The 20,907-nt window shown below is 44.5% G+C and overlaps 1 protein-coding gene across 2 annotated transcripts in view; it reads left to right on the top strand.

Annotated features, from left to right (window-relative positions):
• The window catches only part of LVRN (laeverin), a 38,191-nt gene that overhangs the window by 1,510 nt on the left and 15,774 nt on the right, over positions 1 to 20,907 (top strand). For both annotated transcript variants that reach the window (XM_083464435.1, XM_083464436.1), the window contains 10 exons: positions 4,500 to 4,642; positions 4,987 to 5,162; positions 6,812 to 6,938; positions 8,584 to 8,738; positions 13,125 to 13,238; positions 15,478 to 15,618; positions 16,717 to 16,782; positions 16,882 to 16,947; positions 19,031 to 19,191; positions 20,530 to 20,606. In XM_083464435.1, coding sequence (XP_083320561.1) covers positions 4,500 to 4,642; positions 4,987 to 5,162; positions 6,812 to 6,938; positions 8,584 to 8,738; positions 13,125 to 13,238; positions 15,478 to 15,618; positions 16,717 to 16,782; positions 16,882 to 16,947; positions 19,031 to 19,191; positions 20,530 to 20,606 — 1,226 coding nt within the window. The remainder of the gene's footprint in view (positions 1 to 4,499; positions 4,643 to 4,986; positions 5,163 to 6,811; positions 6,939 to 8,583; positions 8,739 to 13,124; positions 13,239 to 15,477; positions 15,619 to 16,716; positions 16,783 to 16,881; positions 16,948 to 19,030; positions 19,192 to 20,529; positions 20,607 to 20,907) is intronic.

Here is a 20,907-nt window from a genome sequence, read left to right as displayed (position 1 = left end):
CGCCACCTGCGTCCCCCGCTTTTCCTTAGGACATCCCTATTTCCATCAGGGAAATGTTGGAGGGTATGGTAGGATGTCCTTGCTTTCATTGGAAGGTATGCAATTAGGTGGCCCCCGAACCAAGGAGATGCCTTTGGAAGACACCTGAAGGCAGCCCTGTATAGGAAAGTTTTAAAATGTTTAACATTTTATTAAGTTTTTATATATGTTGGAAGCCACCCAGAGTGGCTGGGACAACCCAGTCAGATAGGTGGCGTATTATTATTATTATTATTATTATTATTATTATTATGGAATAGGACATCCTTATTATCATCAGAGAAATGTTGGAGGGTATGCCTTACCCCTCTGATGGAACTAACGGGAGAGTTGCATGGGAGGAAGCGTTAAACACTTTCCCTTAGCCTGAGGCCCACGGGTTTAGCACAGGCCTTCCGACTCAATTTGGAACAGTGGTGGTGCCTGTTTATATTTGGTTATTTTCCCCAATGCCATTCCTTCTGTCTTCCAAGGAGGATGGGATTTCCAAGTGGTCTTGCATCCAGACACAGCGATGATTCTTGATCCAATGTGCATGACATGCCGACACCTTTTGCAGTAGAGCCTGGATTTTTTTAAGCAGAGGTTGGATAGCCATCTTGTCCTGGATGCTTGAGCTGAGATTTCTGCATTACAGGGGGTTGGACTAGATGACCCTTGGTGTGCCTTCCAACTCTAAAGTTCTGTGATTATATTAGAGCAAATGGGGCACTGCTCCAGCAACCTCAGTCTGGCTTCAGCCCCAGGCCCCACCATCCTGCCTTCTTGCTTGCTGCCAGTGAGGGGGTTGTACTGCTTATTGCTTTCTTCCTTTTGCTTCTGCTCAGTCTCCAAATTGCTCTTATTGGACTTGTTGCAGGGAAGAGGAGGGGACCAACATGAGTTGGGTCTGCCTATCATTGGCTCTAACTGCCTATCACTGGATTCCTCCTACTTTTGAACCACCCTGCCTTCCACCAGCCCCACTGGACAACTGCAGTATTGGAGACAGGGGGGAATTATTATTATTGTTATTGTTAATTATTATTATTATTATTATTATTATTATTATTATTAAATTAAATTTGTATACAGTGGTACCTCTGGTTACAAACGCAATTTGTTCCGGAGTCCGTTCTTAACCTGAAACCGTTCTTAACCTGAGGTACCGCTTTAGCTAATGGGGCCTGCTGCGCCGCCACCTCTTGATTTCTGTTCTCATCCTGAGGTAAAGTTCTTAACCCGAGGTACTATTTCTGGGTTAGCGGAGTCTGTTACCTGAAGTGTTTGTAACCCAAGGTGTTTGTAACCCGAGGTACCACTGTACTACCCTTCATGGAGATGTTCATATCTGACACAATTGTGCAAGCAAGTGTAGTGATCTAGGATGAGAGTTTGAAACTTGAAAAAACACGTAACTTTAAACAACTTCCCATATGGTAACTTCAGAATCCTGATTGCATTGCCATGCAATATGCTGACACTTCAGTTCCCTGAATTAACTCGAGTCCCTTTTCAGTGTTGTGTTGTGCTGTTGCCTGAAGGATGTGCTTCTCCTGCAATGATGCTCTAACAGGCTGCCTGTTCTCCTCTTCCTCACAGCTGTTCTGTCCTTCATAGCCCAGGCTTAGACTTTTTAAAGCAAACTCTGTACAATGATTTTTGGGAAGAATGGTCTAGCCTTGTCAGGAAAGCAGATTTAATTCACACTTCTTGTAAGCGAGGGGTGGACTTTCGTGATCTATGGAAATATAAGCAAGGCCAAAATTGGGCGCCCCAAAATGAACCTTCTTAATTATGGATCTTCTAAATCTTCCACCCCCTTGGCTTGGCATCCTGCATTGTCCTGCAGCATAAATAATCATTTCTACTTTGTCACTTACTCTTAAAGTCCAAGTGGGGTATAAATGTGCTTATGTGGAAATACTAATATATATTGTGAGTCAACGTGAGCTAGAGAAGAGCATTTTTCTCAGTTTGGGATGAAGGAGGCATTCAGTAGAACTGATTAATTTCTCCCAACACACAGGAAAACAGAGAAACAAAAGGACTTCTGAGTCTGTCCCAATGTATATATTCCTTCTAGTAAAGCCGAATACTCCTTCCCTGACAATGGCTAACCCAATAGCTTTCACTTCTTAAGCTGTTGGGTGTGCTTGTAACTTATTTTAAAAACTGCACACAGCTCCAGGGATCAGGTTGTGTAACTGCTCTTGCATACCACTAAGGTTGGGGTTGCATGTGGAAGTTTGTTTATTTTATTTATTACATTTATAAATAACTACCCAGGGCAGTTTATACATAACTGATAAAACAATGAAAACTTCTAAAAACAATATCAATACAAATCCAGACTGGGATTTAAAAAAAACCCAAATCTCCATTTTTAAAAGTCTTGTTTAAATAAGAAATTAGATAGCCAGATAGACAGCAGAGATGGTGCCTGTCTAGTATTTAATGTGTGTGTGTGGGGGGGATTCCAAAGAGTAGGGGCCCACACTAAAGGCCCAATTCCTCCTTATAATATGGTATCCACAGGAGGATTGAGGATATATGAGATGAGGCAATCCTTTATGCATCCAGGTCCCAGGCCAGGGGCTCCATGGGGGGGGGAGTTTGAAGCAGCGGGCTGGGCCCCCTCAATATTTTGCTGCTGTAATGGGCTGCAACAGGCCCCACTATGCCTACCCCCAGCCACAGCAGGGCCCATCAGGCCTTCCTGTGGGTGTGACGGGCCCCATCGGGCCCTCCTGTGGGTGCGACAGGCCCTGTCAGGCCTACCTGCAGCCACACCGGGCCCTGTCAGGCCACCCCACCACCACGTAATGTCAAAGTTGGGTGGAACCCAGTGTGTGTGTCCCAGTAATAATAATATAATAATTTATTATTTATACCCCGCCCATCTGGCTGGGTTTCCCCAGCCACTCTGGGTGGCTTCCAACAGAACACTAAAATACAATAACCTATTAAACATTAAAAGCTTCCCTAAACAGGACTGCCTTCAGATGTCTTCTAAAAGTTTGGTAGTTATTTTTTTCTTTGACATCTGGTGGGAGGGCGTTCCACAGGGCGGGTGCCACTACCGAGAAGGCTGGTTCCCTGTAACTTGTCTTCTCGCAGTGAGGGAACTGCCAAAGGGCCCTCGGCGCTGGACCTCAGTGTTCCAGGTTGTACAGGGCTTTGTATACCAACCTCAGCCTGGGCCAGCCTCAAGGGCAGATTGCATTGAAGTAATCCCACAGGTTACCCTCTCATGAAAGACTGTTCATCCCGGTGCAGAAACCACAAAGCTGGTAAAAGGGATTCCCAGCCACCGAGGTCTCGTTGAGGCATCTGATCAAGGCCTGTATTTTAAAATGAGCTTAAAAATATATTTGCAAATGTTTGTATGTTTCATGCCAGGCAGAAACCAGCTGGCTAAGTACTCTGGCAGCTGTTTATCTTCCTGCTCTGCTGAACAAGGGCCCCCCTGATTTATAGCAGTAACAGGAGACAGGTTTCTCAAAGTTGTAAAAGGGAATTACAGGCTGGGAGCAAAGGTTATACTGACCCTACATATTACAGAATACAATCAAGCTGCAAAAACGCTAATTAAGAGTTGGTAAATAGTAAGATTTATTGTTTAACAGAAAATAATACCATGTGCCTCCCATCAGACAATAGCCATATTTTCCTAAAGTTAAAGGGCAAAGAGCTAATGGGAAAAGCAGCTGGCTGGGAAAGGGGGGTGTAAACTGAAGAGGCTTCTTTTTACTGAGTTCCTTTTTATATTGCAAAGGCCTTTTCTTCTAAAAAGCTATCTATGTTATGTATGAGATTTATTGCCTTAATGTAATTATGCAAAGGATTTAGAAAGTAAGAAATGTTAGATTCTTATGTTAGATTCTTATTTCATTGATGGTGTGTGAGAATGTGAACCCAAGATCTCTGTTTAAGATAGAATTTAATACCATGAGCCATTTTAGCCATTTGTTTTGGAATGCAGGGGCAACAGGGGCCAAAGGTGATCTGGTAATTAAGGTGCCTTGTCGAGGCAAATGTAAGATATATGGCTACTTGTCTGCCATTTATGGATAGAAGGAAATATAGCTCTTTGTCCCCCATAAAAGGTAATAGGAAATGGGTGTATCTTTTATGATTGGTTCTAGCAAACAGCCAATAGGAATTTCAACCAGGCTGATTGGACAGAGGCAGCCAAAGGAGGAGCAAGGGGGCTGGGCTGAGGAAATATAAGTGCTGGCCATCAGGGCTGGAGTGGACAGAGCTTTGGTAACCATATACCACTGTGCATATCATTTATTTGTCTGACAAATAAATTATTATTTTAATTTATCTATTGCTGCATTGAATATTTCATTCCAGCTAAGCGTTAACCACAAGCAGGGTGCTACATCGTGGGCCTCTAATGACCGAGATGGATTCAGGAGCATCCCCCAGACTACGAGCTATTGACTTTAAACTTATTCGTATTCTCAATTTAGGTGGTTGGTTGCATCGCACCTAGAACCGGTAGATGCCAGGAGGGTTTACCCATGCTTTGATGAACCTGCAATGAAAGCTACCTTTAACATCAGTATTGTTCACCACCCAAGCTATAAAGTGCTTTCCAACATGCAGATTAAGGGTAAGTAAGGGAATGTGGGACTTTCTAATTGTGTGGTGGGACCCGTTAGTAATGGCAGTGGTACTAGGATTATTAATATTGTTGCTATTATAGTTGCTGCAGCCAGGATTGGAAAAATCCCAGGTGCCCTGATCATCTAGGTGCCTAAAATTTTAGTGCTGGAACCTAGGAATCTGATGAAACCCCAGTTGGCCATGGCATTTTTTACACAGGAAACAAGAGTACGGCTTGACTATTAGATCTAGCGGTCACTATATAGAAGGCACCCTTAGACTTCCATTCTGAACAGAGCAAATTTGCCATAATATTCAGTATTAATGCCTATAATAATTGTTCTTTTATAGATGTGTCTGAGTATAAAGATGTGAATGAGAGCACATTGAGTACTTTGAGTAATGGGACTGCACTGATGAACTGGACTGTCACAACATTTGAAACAACACCAAAAATGTCCACATATGTCACTGCTTTTGCGGTCTGTAACTTTGATTATGTCACCACAGTGGAGAGGGGCAATGAGGTGAATAAGTCTGCTGAATTTATTATAGACTTTAGCAGCATATACTTGCATTTATGAGTGAATTATGTGTTGCGCAATATGCACTGATGTTTAAATTATGGTATAAGATTAAATGGTTTTTTAAAAAATAAATTGTATCCTGAAAACTAATATGCTACATCTACTCCCGTTTCCCACTTTGTCAATCTTATTCAGAACAGGGTTACTCCAGATCAGGTTTTGTTTAAGCACAGTCCAACTAGATTCTTTAGTGGAGAAACATTAGTTTGTTAGAAGACTGCTTTCCACACGCCAGCCCACCTTTGGAATAGGGTTCTCTTACTAGAACATCACTCACAACGTGTAGGCACTGCTGTCCCAGACTTGGTTTACCAGATGAACCAGATCTAGCTGGCGTGCTGGCTGCTCATCTCCCTCATCCCGTGCAGGCCATCTTTGAGAGGTGAGTGGGACCACCCACCTGTCAATCACCTAACATTAAGAGGGCAGGTGACTGATAGCTGTCAAAGTTCAAATGAGGTTGCTGTAACTATTAAATCAGTGATTACAGGGAACTCCTTGGAGATATGCTTTTAGCACCAGTCGGCTATTTGTCTTGTCATCTGCAAAATGGGCAGAACGGTTTAGGATCTACACCAGTGTTTCCAAAACTCGTGTCTCCAGCTGTTTTTGGACTAAAACTCCCATCATCCCTAGCTAGCAGGACCAGTAGTCGGGGATGATGGGAACTGTAAGTCCAAAAACCACTGGAGACCCAAGTTTGGGAAACACTGATCTACACTATGGGGGAAAGAGTAAGATGCTTGTGTTTCTGGGCTTTTCATTTTCCAAGGTCTTTATCAGTGCTTGTGTTGTCGAGCTAAGGAGGACAACCTTGTCTGTAGCAGACTACTGATTATATAAAGTTTCACTCATGAAGTCTCATATCTCTAACCATTAAGCAGCTAGTACTCCCATTTACCCAAATGTCTGATAATCCAAAATATTAACTGAATGCACCAATTCAGAAGGCTCCATTCCATTACCCCTTCTACAGAATTTTCCACCTGCCCATCAAGAGTCAGGCAGCATTCTGTGGCTGCTTAGCACACTCGTACCTTCTCACTTATTTAACTCGGTGCAGATTTTTAAGTTGATTGGTGACTGGCTGCATGTAATCCAGGTGATAAATGGTTCTTGCAAATTGTAGTCACGACAAACATTGGGTGGAGCAGACACACAATGCTTTTCAAGTGACTGCTTATGTAGTCCTGGATAACACAGAAATGAATTCATTGGTGTGTCGATTGTCAAATGTTTTTTGACAAACCTAGCAACCGCTTCCCTTTTCCTTTCATCCTGCAAACTCATCCTTTTGTTTGGAAGAATACATGGCACAACTGCATGCGGATGTGGGAGCAATCAAGCTTTTAAAGAACAAGACTTTCAGGGTGCATGATGTCATGGAAGAAAATGTGGTGGTCTGCAAAGGATAAGGCAACCTGAACAGAGGTTTAAAATGCAATGAAGTTTTAAGGAATTCTGCTAAATATCTGTTTTCTTTTTTCTGAAAGTCACTGTGCAAATTCATGGCCACTGAAGAAGGCCTAATGATATGAAACAGATTTTCATCACTTGTCCAAAATAACCATTTCTGTGCATATTCATAGATACGCATTTGGGCTCGGAAGGATGCAATTAAAAATGGATCTGCTGATTATGCTTTAAATATCACTGGACCAATCTTTTCATTTATGGAAGACTTACTTAACATCAGTTACCCTCTTTCAAAAACAGGTATTCTTGCTTGCTTCTTTTTAAAAAAGAAACAACCTCTTAAAATGTTTAAAACGGACAAAATTGTTTTTGCTTGGAATCATGTGATACGTCCCCGGAAATGCTTTTTTTTCTGACTTTGAATTAGAAATCCATACAGTGTTTGAGGAACAGCTGTTCTAAACAAAAGGCATAACATTTCTGTGACCCTGAAACTAACTGGTTTATTGTGGTCTGAGCTGTCCGAGACGGCCTACACCTTAGAATACACTATTTGTTTTATTGTATTTTTAAGACTTACACCCTGCTGTTCCATCTAAAATATCCCTGAAGTGGCCATCAACAGATGATGATAATAATAATAATAATAATTAATAATAATAATAATTTATTTATACCCCGCCCATCTGGCTGGGCCTCCCCAGCCACTCTGGGCGGCTTCCATAGAAACCAAAAATACACTAAAATATCACACGTTAAAAACTAAATCTTCAGTTGAAAGCTTTGGTGGTGGGGCAGCTAAGAGAGATGTGGCGAGGGTGTGATATTAATGTCTCTCCCCAGCTCTCTGGTTGCCAGTGGCGTAGCGTGGGGGGTGCCAGGGGTGCCGACCGCACCAGGCGCAACATCTGGGGGGGGGCGCGAGTCCAGAGGGAAGGGACAAGTTCCTTCCTCCGCCGGGCTCCCCGCCGCCACCGCCAGCCTTGCGCCCTAGCGCGCGCGCCCCCCACCGTCGCTGTGGCTGCGCTCCGCTCACTGCTCGCAGGAGGAGCAGCCGCTGCAGCAGCGCCGAGGCCGCCACTGACGCCTGGCCAGGCACGGGCAGCCTCTGCACCCTGCCGCCGCCGCCATCCCCTCGGCCCAGCTACAGGCGGCGGCTGCTTCTGCCTCCATCCTCCTCCGGGCAAGCAGCGTTGTTTGCGCGGCAACTCGCAGGTTAGGGGTTGGGGGGCGCAAATTACTTGCCTTGCCCCGGGTGCTGACAACTCACGCTACGCCGCTGCTGGTTGCCTCTGCTACTGCCCTTAGGAACCTGTGAGAAACCAAGAGTAGAGGGCTGGTGCCTTCAGGAAGCCCACAAACAGGGCTTGAAGGCATCTGATTGGCCACACTGCACAAAGGTGGACCTGAGACCTGATTAAGCAGGTATCTTTTTATCTTCTTTTGTACGAATACTTCCTTGTTTTTTTGTTATTAAAAAACACAGAGCATGGGGAAAACCTACATGGGGGCGGGGTGGGGGGAAAGCTCCCAATAGTATTTACAGTCATACCTCGGGTTACAGATGCTTCAGGTTGCATTTTTTTGGGTTACGGACCACCGAAATCCAGAAGTACCGGAATGGGTTACTTCTGGGTTTTGGCAGTTGCGCATGCGCAGAAGTGCCAAATCGCACTTTGCGCATGCGCAGAAGCACTGAATCGCAACCCGCATCTGCGCAGATGCACCGCTGTGGGTTGTGAACGCTGCGGGTTGCGAATGTGCATCCCGCACGGATCACGTTCACAACCCGAGCGTCCACTGTACTAGGTTTCTTTTCATGCCAGTATTGTCAGCGACTGAAAATCTTGGGAAATGGCAGATTAAGCCAAGAGCACTCATGTAAACGTATGAATTGTGAAACTGTTAAAGCTTCTCCTTTTTCTCTTCATTTAAACCAATCTAGATCTGCTGGTGCTACCTGATATGGGAGCTGGTGCTATGGAACACTGGGGGCTAATGACTTTCCAGGAAATATCCTTGTTGTATCACCCAGAAGATAAATTCTCACACCAGAAGTATTGGATTTGCAAAATTATTTCCCATGAGATAGCACACCAGGCATGTGGTAAAATCTTCTGCACTTTAATCTATCTTAAAAACAAAGGTGTTATTTTCGAAGTAGCTATACAGTGGTACCTCGCAAGACGAACGCCTCGCAAGACGGAAAACCCGCTAGATGAAAGGGTTTTCCGTTTTGGAGGCGCTTCGCAAGACGAATTTCCCTATGGGCTTGCTTCGCAAGACGACAGCCCATAGGGAAATATCCGGGACAGCGGGGAAGCGCAGTGCGTCTTCCCCACTGTCCTCGGACCTCCTCCGAAGCCGGGCAGTGGGGCGGGAACGCCTCCTCCCGCCGCCACCGGGCTTCGGAACGCTGCTCCGAAGCCGGGCGGCGGGGCGGGAACACCTTCTGAAGGCGGGCGGGGGGGGGGCGAAAGTCTTTGTCCCCCCTGCCTGCCTTCCCAGGGGCTTTTAAATCGCCCTGGACAGTGGAGAAGTCCTCTGCTGTCCCGGGGCGATTTTAAAATGCCGCCCGCCAGCATTTTAAGATCGCCCGGACAGCGGAGAAGTCCTCCGCTGTCCCGGGGTTTTTTAAAATGCTGGGGGTGGGAAGAAAAGCCCTTGTCCCCCCCCCCCCAGCCTTCAGAAGAGGTCTGGGGACAGACTGTCCCCGGACCTGGTCTGAAGGTGGTTTCCCTAGGAACGCATTAATTGATTTTCAATGCATTCCTATGGGAAACCGTGCATCGCAAGACGAAAAACTCGCAAGACGAAGAGACTTGCGGAACGAATTAATTTCGTCTTGCGAGGCACCACTGTAGCTGCAATAGTGGCAATTTAATGTGAAAATAAATCCTGAGAACTGCCAAGTGTCTGGAATCGGTCGTAGGAGTACAGTTCCTGGGGAAGTAGAAGGCTCAAACAGCATATCACTGACTGAATACATTTTTAGAGTTTTATAGATAATTCCATAGAACTAACAAATAATAAAAGTGAACCCTGGCATGACTTTTAAAAAGCCCATAATCTATTTGGGTGTCTGTGTTGAGATTAACATAAACAATGTGGAGAGTTTTTTCAACAGACTGAAAAAAAGGTCACTGGTATATTGAGTACATTTACCGGTACTCACTTTTGCTTTCTCTCATAGCCCTTAGATCATGTATGGGGGACCTTTGGGCCTTTGGATGTGGCTTAAATATGGCTCCCATGTAACCTGGCCATTGGCCATGCCTGCTGGTGCTGATGCAAGCAGTAGTTCAGCAGCATCTGAAGGGCCAAAGCTTCCCATGTATGACTTAGGTAAATGTTGCAGAAATGCAAGCAATTACTTGCACTTCTGCCAGCACACCAGAATTGTCCTTTTGACCTATGAGGCTTCCTGTGGCACTATGCTGTTTAACAAGATGCCGTTTAAGAGACCACAGCTAAAAGTAAGCCCCCCTAAATAGCATTTTTGGGCCGCAAAAGAGAAGGGGTACAGTGCTAATGGCCCCTGCTCTAATTAGCAACACAGCTATAATCTTGTCCCAGTAGAAGTGTAGGAGGATAAGTGAAACACACAAGAACCACCTTTCTGGTTCAGTTTATAGTGCATTTGTCCCAGCATTTTGCTTCCAATAGTGCAGTGTTTCCCAACCACTGTTCCGTGGCACACTAGTGTGCCGCGAGATGTTGCCTGGAGGGAGGCGGGCGAGGCGGGCGGCGAGAGGCGGGGCGGCGGCGGCGAGGAGAGGCCGCCCAGCGCAGGGCTCTCGCCGTCTGCCTGCCTGGCTGCCTGCGAGCTCGGCGGGCAGCGCCTCCGTCCGCAGCGCCCGCCTCGCGGCTCTCATTCCCTGCCCCTGCCAAAGCTCACCCAGCCAAGCCGCGCTCTCCTTCCTGCCTCGCTTTGCTGCCTCCTCCCCCCCCACCCCCAAAGCTTGGAGGTTGCCCGGCAAGGAGGAGGGGGAAAAAATTGAAACATACACTTTCGTGCGTCCCTCCCGGCATGACGCTGCGCGCTGACGTCACGGGGCTGTAATGGTGGTGTGCCTCGAGATTTTTTTCATCAAACAAGTGTGCCTTTGCCCAAAAAAGGTTGGGAAACACTGCAATAGTGGACAGGAAGGAATATACAGGAGCTCATAAGCAAGACAGGAAAGTGGTGACCTTCTCATATTGTTTGTCCCTATTACCTGATACTCAAGAGATTTATATTTTTTTGCCTGCAAAATATGCCTGCAAATATGGAGGTTTAACTGTCATGGCTAGTCTCCATGAAGTTCCCAGCCATGTTAAAAAATAATTCATACATTTTGGGATTTCCATAAGTTCATTGTGCATTGTCCCTTTGAGCTTGCAGTTGGGCAGCTTGTAATAGATCCCATTCCTTGAAAGCTGAATGTAGTATGCAGCTATGGGTATGCAGTGCTTTTTTGTGATGGTACTCAGTGATATGGAGTATCGGTACCTCATTTGTTTAAAGGGGGAGGGGGAAGGAAGTAACAAGGGAAAGCACAGAAGTGGGAGCAAGAAAGGAACAGCAGGGAACATTGTCGCATTTGTTTAGCACCAGACTATTTTTTTTGCTAAAAGCCTAAAAAGGAGTACTTAATGAAAGCATGTAAAATAAGATACTGGATCAAAACTTGATTGATTAGCGTTCGCTCTACAAATCCGCAAACATATATCAGATTATTATAAACTTTAATACCAAACAAACCTTTTGAACCTCCAATATATGCTTCTGCTTATGTTGTTAAAGCAAATCTATTTTTTCCTGTTGTGTTTCCCATTGACTTGTTTTTCTTTTCATTATGAGTTAAGCGATAACAGTTTTATGTAAAGTGGTGTCTGAAAAAAGTGTTTGTAAACTGGGGGAACGCCATGCTTTACACGCTTTATCCTGACACGATTAATGGGGTGGTAAAGCATAAACATGCCTCTTTTAAATTAAAGTAGAAAAAGGATCAAGGGAGTGGGTGGGAAGGGTAAAAGACCAGACCCAAAATTGCTGCTTATTTACATCTCAAGAGAAGTCTCCATTTCCATTTCAATAGAAGCCTCCATTAGTGCTTATAGGAACTCATCTGGAAATGCATATAGCAGTTGGCAGGGGGAAAGTTAATTTTCTCAGTAGCAGTCAGGCATGGCGGCATTGCTCATCTGCCTTCCCAGTACTGAGCATCACTGCTGCTTCCTGAGAGGGGAGATCCAGGGAGCTCAGGGTGATGCTGGAGATGCAGCAGAGCCAATCTGGTGCTTCCTCCTGCCGTGCCTGCACCGCACTCAGCTCCCCTGCACCTCTCAGGAACCAGTAATAACACTCAGTCCTGGGAAGGCAGGTGAGGGAAGGCCTTGTCTTCCAGACCGTTAGGGCTCCCTCCTCATTCCACGTGTGAAATATACTCAGAGTCGCAAAGTGATTTCATGCTCTCTATTCCGCTCATAGTGGTGAGGAGGAATGAATGAATGTCCCCTCAAAGTATCTGCTTTATATACATTATTTACACAATGGGCTGCACATGATTGGCTAATTCTGGAATTCTACTGTAAGCCAATCAGGTTGTGGATTCACTTATATCTGGAGCATGATTGGGTGGTTCCTGCCAACCAATCATACTGCTGCATTGTTCTAGGACCAATCAGACTGCTGCATTCTGAATCTTATTGTTCTAGGACCAATCAGACTGCTGCAATTTGGATCCTATTGTTCTAGGACCAATCAGACTGCTGCAGTTTGGATCCTATTCAACTCAGTACATAACAACGTGGTTCTGCTGTTTAAAGGCATACAAATTCATTGCATTCGCGCTCTTGAATGCATCACACTTAAGAGAGAATTCTATTTGGTTATGTTATCAAATCCCAGAATGGATTTTTAGTACTTTAACTGCTGATTTCTATCTTTGTAGCTTTTCTAAAATGGCATCTTCCCAGTGCTTTTTTTCCTGGGAGTACGCATACCCCTAAACATTTTGTGAATCTAAGTTTGACCTCATTGAGGGGCAGGATTTCAATATGATTAGGAAAATGAGAGTACCCCTAAACATTTTTTTAAAGAAAAAAAGCACTGCATCTTCCTAAATTCATACAAACCTGTAAACATTATAGCATTCCTTTTTGATAACGTATGCCAATGCGAGACTATTAACTACAATGGTACCTTGGGTTACAAACACCTCAGGTTACAGACTCCGCTAACCTGGAAGTAGTACCTCGGGTTAAGAACTTTACCTTGGGATGAGAACAGAAATTGTGCGCCGGTGGCCTGGCGGCAGCCGGAGCCTCTATTGCTAAAGTGGTACCTCAGGTCAAGAACAGTTTCAGGTTAAGAACGGACCTCCGGAACGAATTAAGTTCATAACCAGAGGTACCACTGTATACTCTTATGCCTGATGATTAGAAGAGCAGTTTGAAAACAATGCATTGAAAGACTCTCTCTCCTCTTCCTTCTATTTGAAGTGGTTTGGAAACCTAGTTACCATGAATTGGTGGAACGACATATGGCTTAACGAAGGATTTGCATCTTACTTGGAGTATCTCGGTACATATTACATAATGCCCAAAATACCTCTGGTAGGTGTGAACTATATCATCGTTTATATAAAGTTTATCCAAACTGTGAGATTGTTTTCAGTCCCTTGAAATTAATGGGATCTATGCAATGGTTCTTTCAGGTCTTAGAGGGCCCCAGTTTAGATCCAGTCTCAGCATTCTCCTTTCTGCTGCCTCCACCTACTTTCCTGCTTACATATGAGCCCCTATCCACACACTGAACTAGTACAGTCCACACACAGATTTGCCACTTCATCTCACCTTTTTGAGAACTCATCCATTAGCTGTCCTAGCAGCCTTACAGTTCTCCATCAAGGTCAGTAAAGGTAAAGGTAAAGGGACCCCTGACTGTTAGGTCCAGTCGCGGACGACTCTGGGGTTGCAGCGTTCATCTCGCTTTACTGGCTGAGGGAGCCGGCATTTGTCCACAGACAGCTTCCGGGTCATGTGGCCAACATGACTAAGCTGCTTCTGGCGAACCAGAGCAGCGCACGGAAACACCATTTGCCTTCCCGCTGTAGCGGTACCTATTTACTTGCACTTTGACGTGCTTTCAAACTGCTAGGTTGGCAGGAGCAGGGACTGAACAATGGGAGCTCACCCCGTCGTGGGGATTCGAACCGCGGACCTTCTGATCAGCAAGCCCTAGGCTCTGTGGTTTACACCACATGGACACCCGCGTCCCAATCAAGGTCAGTAGGTGGCTCCAAATCCCTTAGCAGAATCCACTTTTTGAGTCCACGGCTCCCTTAACCAGTTGCAGCACCCCTGTGGTTATGTCACCCCTTGTCTGCAGAGCTGACAGCCTTTCACCCTTTTTCAAACACCCTCCCTTGTGGAGCGTACCCTCATCTTCCTCCCCTCTCCTTGGAAGTCCTCTGGGCAGCCACTGTTGCCGCTCCTGGTCTCTGAGCTGCCCCCCTGCCCCAAAGAGAAGTGTCTCCTCACACTGCTCCACAGGGGCCTGGGAAGAGGATGCTCCCAGCCTTAGCAGCCCAACGGAGACTGGCTGAAGGTGAATGTGAGGTCAGCAGTGTGGTGTAGTGGTTAAGAGCGGTAGTCTCGTAATCTGGGGAACCGGGTTTGCGTCTCCGCTCCTCCACATGCAGCTGCTGGGTGACCTTGGGCCAGTCACACTTCTTTGAAGTCTCTCAGCCCCACTCACCTCACAGAGTGTTTGTTGTGGGGGAGGAAGGGAAAGGAGAATGTTAGCCACTTTGAGACTCCTGAAGGGGAGTGAAAGGTGGGATATCAGATCCAAACTCTTCTCTTCTTCTTCTTCTTCTTACCTTGAGAGGCAGCGGCAGGCGTGGCCAGTCCTGCCAGGCAGAAAGGCTCCCCTTCAGCACCAGGCATTCAGCTCCCAGGCAGGCCTTGCCCACAACAAGCACAAGAAAGGCCAGCGCAGTGCCTGCCTGCCTGCCCAGCTTCCCACTTCTTTATCCATTCCCAACAGTAAGGGCTGACAGGCTGGCTGGCTGGGCTCCCTTGCCTGCTTGCTTGCTTACTCCAAGGCCACCTCAGCTCCTGGCAACTAGCACCCCCTGGCCAGAGGCACCATTCACTTGGGAGGCACATTGTAGCCAGGGCTGCTGCAACAAACAGCTGTGCAAGCCTCTGGTAGGCAGAGATGCGAGAAGGCATCAGAGGAGGGAGGGAAGGAAAGAGGAACAGAGGCCAGTGTTGCCTGTGGCACCACTGATCATCATTCAAGGCGTCCTAGGGTGCCACGGCACACTGGTTGAAAAACAGCTGCCCTAGCTAATAATCATGCCTTGTATACTAGATCAAAGCTGTCTTCTACTGCTCTGTTGCGCTATGGTAATACTATAAACCATAGGTATTCTTTTTGTTGAAATTTTGTGCTATGTATTACTGAACTGATTCGCACTAATTATCTGTTGTTGTTTAGTCGTTTAGTTGTGTCCGACTCTTTGTGACCCCATGGACCAGAGCACGCTAGGCTCTGTAATGTAATGCTACATTATCTGTAGCAGATGGTAATTAAAATTAGGACATGATACTGGTTTCCTGACAATTACATTTCACATGCTGGCATTCCACAAATTGATTTTCTGCGATAAGAATTTCAGCCAAATACAGATTTTCTTGAAAGGGGTTATGAATGCAAGGACTTGAACGAAGGTTTTTAAATAGGAAGCCTATTAAATGTTTTATGAATTAAGTATAATTCTCAAAATAACTTAAAATGTGGTCTTTTATTTCTAGGTAAACATTGCTATTTTATGGTTATTTTCAGGACAACATCTTTAGTTACAGAGTGGTTCAACCTGTCTTGCGCATGGATAATGAACTACAAAATCAGTCTTTATCAGACACAGGTGAAAGACAAGAATCGGGTGCATTACTTAAACTGTTTGGTTTAATAACATACAAGAAGGTAAAAACAAAATTTGTAAGCAGTATATTAAAGGATTTTATCGGTCACATGATTTGAAAAGTTAGTATGAAATTGTCACTTTTTCATAACATGAGAAAGGGAATTCTCTGCCTCCATTGAATTGAATGGTAAAGCCTTTATGACAGTTTTCCCCAAGCTGGTGCCTTCTATGTGTTTTGAACCACCACTCCTGTTGCCCCCAAACTGTTTAGCCAATGATCTGGAATGATAGGAGGGTACCAGGTTTGAGAAGGCTTCCTGCTGCATTCGAAGTGGAGTCTGTATATCAAATAGCAGTGTACAGTGGCGGGGGGGGGGGGGACAGACGAGAGGCTCCTATGCACAGTTATGTTGGGGCAAGCCCCACTGAGAACAATGGCATTTACTTCAAAGGAAGCATGTATAGGATCACACTGTAAGTTAGGTCCATTCCTTTCTATCGGTCTGTTCTGAATAAAGCTTTGTTGAATACCACCCCATGTTCCCTTCACCTGTGAGGAGACACAATATGTGCCCACATATCTAGAACTGGAGAGGGTTTTTAAGGAAGAGAATGACTGCCCGACAGGTTTGATGTGGTCAGCAAACTTCATCATTGAATGCCATGAGTGCCTTTTTATTCTCCAGTCTGTTACTTCTGATTTGTGAATTCGGATCAATGTGGCTGTTAGGCTGTGTGAGAGATTTTTACTCTTCTTTGTATCATTTGTGAAAATTACCTTAGTAATTATATATGCCCATCCTAAATAATGCATTCTGTGGCAAAATAGCCACTCACAAGATTCCATATAAAGCCATAGAACAGTGTGAGATATACAAAATCTCATCACTTGGAGATGTATGATATGAGTGCAGGGAATCATTTTGAAGAAACTGTATAATATAAAAAGACTCTATATGATTTTGCTGCAACATTCACACAGCTATCCATCTGAAAACGCCCCCACAACAATCAATATATTTAATAAAACTACTAATTTGAATGTAATGTTGGTAGATTAATGTCTTGAGTTTCATGACTTGCAAAGTCTCATCATTCTAAATACATAAAGATAAATCATCTATATCTATATCTATATCTATTTTTCTCTCTCTTAGGGGGCTGCCATCATCCGGATGCTGTCCAACTTTGTGACTGAAAGGCTTTTAATGAAAGCACTTAATGTGAGTTTCAAAAACAACTTTACCAACAGTTGGATTCTCGACGACTATTCAAAATGTGTTGTCACTGTGAATTGACTAATTATACTTGTTTAATTACAGTCGTACCTGAATGCATTTTCCTTTTCAAATGCCAACCAGGATGATCTGTGGAATCACATTCAAAAGGTGATTAAAACCATTAGTGTTTTCGCTGGTGCTCTTGGAATATCCAGTGGGGGGCATTCTTGGTCCTGTCCTGAAAGGCCTTCGAACCAGGGCTGTGCATGGCCTCTCAATAAGAACTGAGACCCAATCTGGCACTTTGTGTTGGCCCCAGGTCAATGTGGGGCCTAACTGACCCGTATCCATATGCCAAATCAATTTAGGGGCTAGCTCTAATGCTTAATTAGGGTTTTTCATCCTAGTTTAAACATGTGGTCAGGAGAGGGCTGGGAGATGAATGACCTGTTTGACTCTGCCTGGTGTGGTGTTCAGGGTTCAGCTAAGACCAGTGCACAACACTAGTTTGAACCAACAGTGCTGAACTTACTGTTCAGATGCTCTGCTAGTTTGGGCTCAGTGATGAGCAGCACCAAATACGTTCTGCATTAAGCCTCATTGACATGTTTCCAAGTCAGGTCTTTCCCTGAGCAGCAGCTCATTTTTTTTGATCTGATAGTTCAGGTGTGGGGAACCTTTGGCCCTCCAGATGTTGAGCTACAACTTTCATCAGCCCCAGTAGGCACGTCAGGGATGCTGCAGTTCAGCAACATCTGGAGGGCCAAACGTTCCCACATCTATGATAGCTTATGTCTGGTACGTGATAATACCTTGCAGGCAGTGGTTAATAGCCCATTTAACACACACAAAAGTCTATATGAATCTCAGTACATTTATATATCTGTAGTTGTCTATAGTCCTTTCCGCCACCATCTGTGGGCAGTCATGTGCCCTCAGTCAGCAAAGCATGGGTGTGTCAGAAAGCAGTGTGTGAAGTGCAAACTAATCCCACATGAAAAGTTTCTACTCACCGTATTTTTTGCTCCATAAGACGCACCCGACCATAAGACGCACCTAGTTTTTAGAGGAGGAAAGGGGGAAAGCCCCGTTTTTGGGGGGGATCAGCTCAAAGTTGTGCAGCTTCTTTTGCAAAGGGGAAAAGCCCCCCTTTTTAAGGATCAGCTCAAGTTGTTGAGCTTACTTTGCAACGGGAAAATATCCTGTTTTATGGGGTTCAACTCACAGTTCTGCAGCTTCTTTAAGAAAGGAAAGGGAGCCGTTTCTACAGTTTCCAGACAGATAATCTAATCAGCCAGTCACATGTCCCTGGGGAAACAAACAGCCTTCATCTGCAGAACATTCAACAATGGAGGCCTGGGCAAGGGGGCAGGGCCAGAAAGGGAGCCAGCGATCACCCACACATTCACTCCATAAGATGCACAGACATTTCCCTTTACTTTTTAGGAGGAAAAAAGTACGTTTTATGGAGTGAAAAATACGGTAATAAAGACTTGGGGAATAAAGTAGGTGGAGAAAAAGCCCCCATCCCACTTCAAGAACTGCTTAGATCAGGCATCCTATACATAATTGACAGTTTCATCACCCAGGCCCAATCACAAATTAGTATGGTAAATGGCTTCAATAGGATAAGTTGCTCTGGCAAATCTGGAGCTCAACAGGGGCCTTTCATCCCTCTTGGACCAGGCTATACCTCCCAGGCTCCCGTCCCTTCCTGAAGAGTAGAGAGCCTTAAAGTGGTAGTCCTTTGGCCTGAAGTCTAATACTCTGAGGCTTTGTGTGTTACCTGTATTTGCAAGGAGATACCAGTGACCTAATAGCCTATGATGTGAAGAGACCAGTCACTCAGTCTTGCTTGGGTGGTACTGTCTCTGGACGTCTGTTTGAGGGATTCTGTTTCTTGAGGCTCCTGGCTGAAAGGGTTTAGCTCCACTCCAGAGTCAGGGCCTGGGTCAGGGATCAGCAATCCCACATCTTGCACTGCTCAGCTCCCTGATCCAACGGGATCTTCTTCTCCGAGTTGGACGCCTCGTTGCTGCTTGAGGTGGATAATGGCAACCTTGCTTATGAAAGCTGATCTGTAAAGTTCACCCCCCGCTCCATATGAGCTATTAAATGTTTAAGAATGCTGGATTTTACTTGTGTATGAACCAGCAAATAGTACCTGGAAAACCTGCTGTTAGTACAAGTAGAAACATTTGTGTGAAATTAAATAAACCAAACTGTTTTCTAATCCAGACTTTTCTTGAAGGTAGTAGATGAACAGAATGACCTCCATTTGCCGGCGCCAGTAAAAGTTATAATGGACTCATGGACCTGCCAACATGGCTTGCCACTCCTAACAGTAAATCTGACCACTGGGAACATCAGTCAGGAACAGTTTTATTCTAAAAAAGGAACAAACAAGACCAAGTATGCTTAATTTAGTGCAATTGTTTTAATTTTGATTTCATAAAGTACTTTGGTGTATATTTGAATAGTAGGTAACTCTTTTTTCCTGATAATCTTCTATTTTTGCCTGAACTATAATTAGCCACATCTTCTGACTCTGCAAATTATGTTTTGCACTTTCCTTCCAAAGTAGACATTGAAATCCACCTTGGATGTCAACATGAATTATGGGGTTGTGCCAAAAAGGAGATGTGAAACTGCACACGAGAGGGGAGGAGGGAAATGCAACTCTAGGGCTAATTTCTGATCCTTCACACTGTGGTTTGGATGATCATCTGAAATGGGCCATTGTATTGTTTTTGTTCTCTATTAAGAGCTATTAGTAGTATGCTGTAAACCGCTTTGAGATTTTTCTTAAAAATATAAAGCGGTATAGAAACTAAATAAATAGTTGCATTTTGTCAAAGCACTGTTGATTCTCTTCACATTAAACTGAAAGGCTTTTACTGGTGTCAAATATATGATATGTGTGCTGCCCCAAGTGTCGTGCACACACAAGGTTTCCATAACTCCTATGATCTCAGATTTTGTGTCAGGATCACCTGGCATTTAATGCAAGATGCATCTTTTGGCTGATGTGGGAAAAATGGTGTGCATAAATGCGGCACACCTGAAACCTTGGGACTGTAATTTCTGGGTGCAGTTTTCTGGGCTTCCAGGACCAACCATATTCATGTGAAGGCAATTTATTTTAACTGTTTTTATACCAAATTTTAAATTGTAACCTGTCCTGGGATCTGCTGGTGGAGGGTAAATAATAAATTTTATGAAAATTATGAAGATGAAAGCCGGGTGTGCTTAATAGTGCTTGCTTCTATATGGATTGTTCCCACTACATGAAAGCACATGGCACAGAAATCCATGAGACTTGCTTGCAAGTAAATCAAAGGGCAAGTTCTGGTTCGGAGTGGAGCTGTGTGCACAACTGTGGCTTCCCAGTTATTAGTTATGGAAAGTGAAGGTTTGTCATGCATATACAAAGCTTGACTTTCCAAATCTCATGGAAGTTGGAATTGGGGTCTGGGAAAGTTAGTGTACCTTGAATTAAAACTCACACCAAAAGTCAAGTTCCAGAGTAAGCTCCTCTTGCTCATGCCCAATATGATTAAAGTGAGTATTCTTTAGGTGCTGATGCAATTTGAAATGCACATTTAAAATGATAAAGAAGGTAAAAGGAAAGGCTGAGAGAACTAGATTTTTTCCAGAAAATGTTTCCTAAATGTAAGTTATTTGATTGCATTTGAACCATTCATTTTCTTAGGTTCAATAAATAATCATGTGTTTTTGTCCTTAATGAAGCAACATGTGGACGATTCCCATTTCTTGGTTAAGAAACGGAACTGTACAACCTTTGGCATGGCTTGATAAGAGCAGCAGTAAGTAGTTTTCGCTCTCTCTGAATTTAAGAAAGCCTCTACAGTGTTTGCAATACACAATCTTGAAAACAGGCTAAAAGCATATTAAGAGCAATTCAAATAGCAGGGAGAAGGGGAACAAAATGCCAGATCTAGAGCTCTGCTGGGTTTGTGGCAGTAGGAAAAGAGGAGAGTGTTTTCCCCTCCCCCCCCCTTGCCAGTCTGGTTCAGGGGCTGGCATATTTTCTCACTCCTAATGCTGGTGGAATAGGAACACTTTAGATCCATCACATTCAAGCACTCCCCAGCACATTCCCAATTT

This window comes from Podarcis liolepis, assembly GCF_965112155.1.
Source record: "Podarcis liolepis genome assembly, chromosome: 11".
Classification (NCBI taxonomy): Eukaryota; Metazoa; Chordata; class Lepidosauria; order Squamata; family Lacertidae; genus Podarcis; species Podarcis liolepis.
Note: the sequence above shows the minus strand (reverse complement) of the source record. Positions and strands in the feature narration are given on the sequence as shown.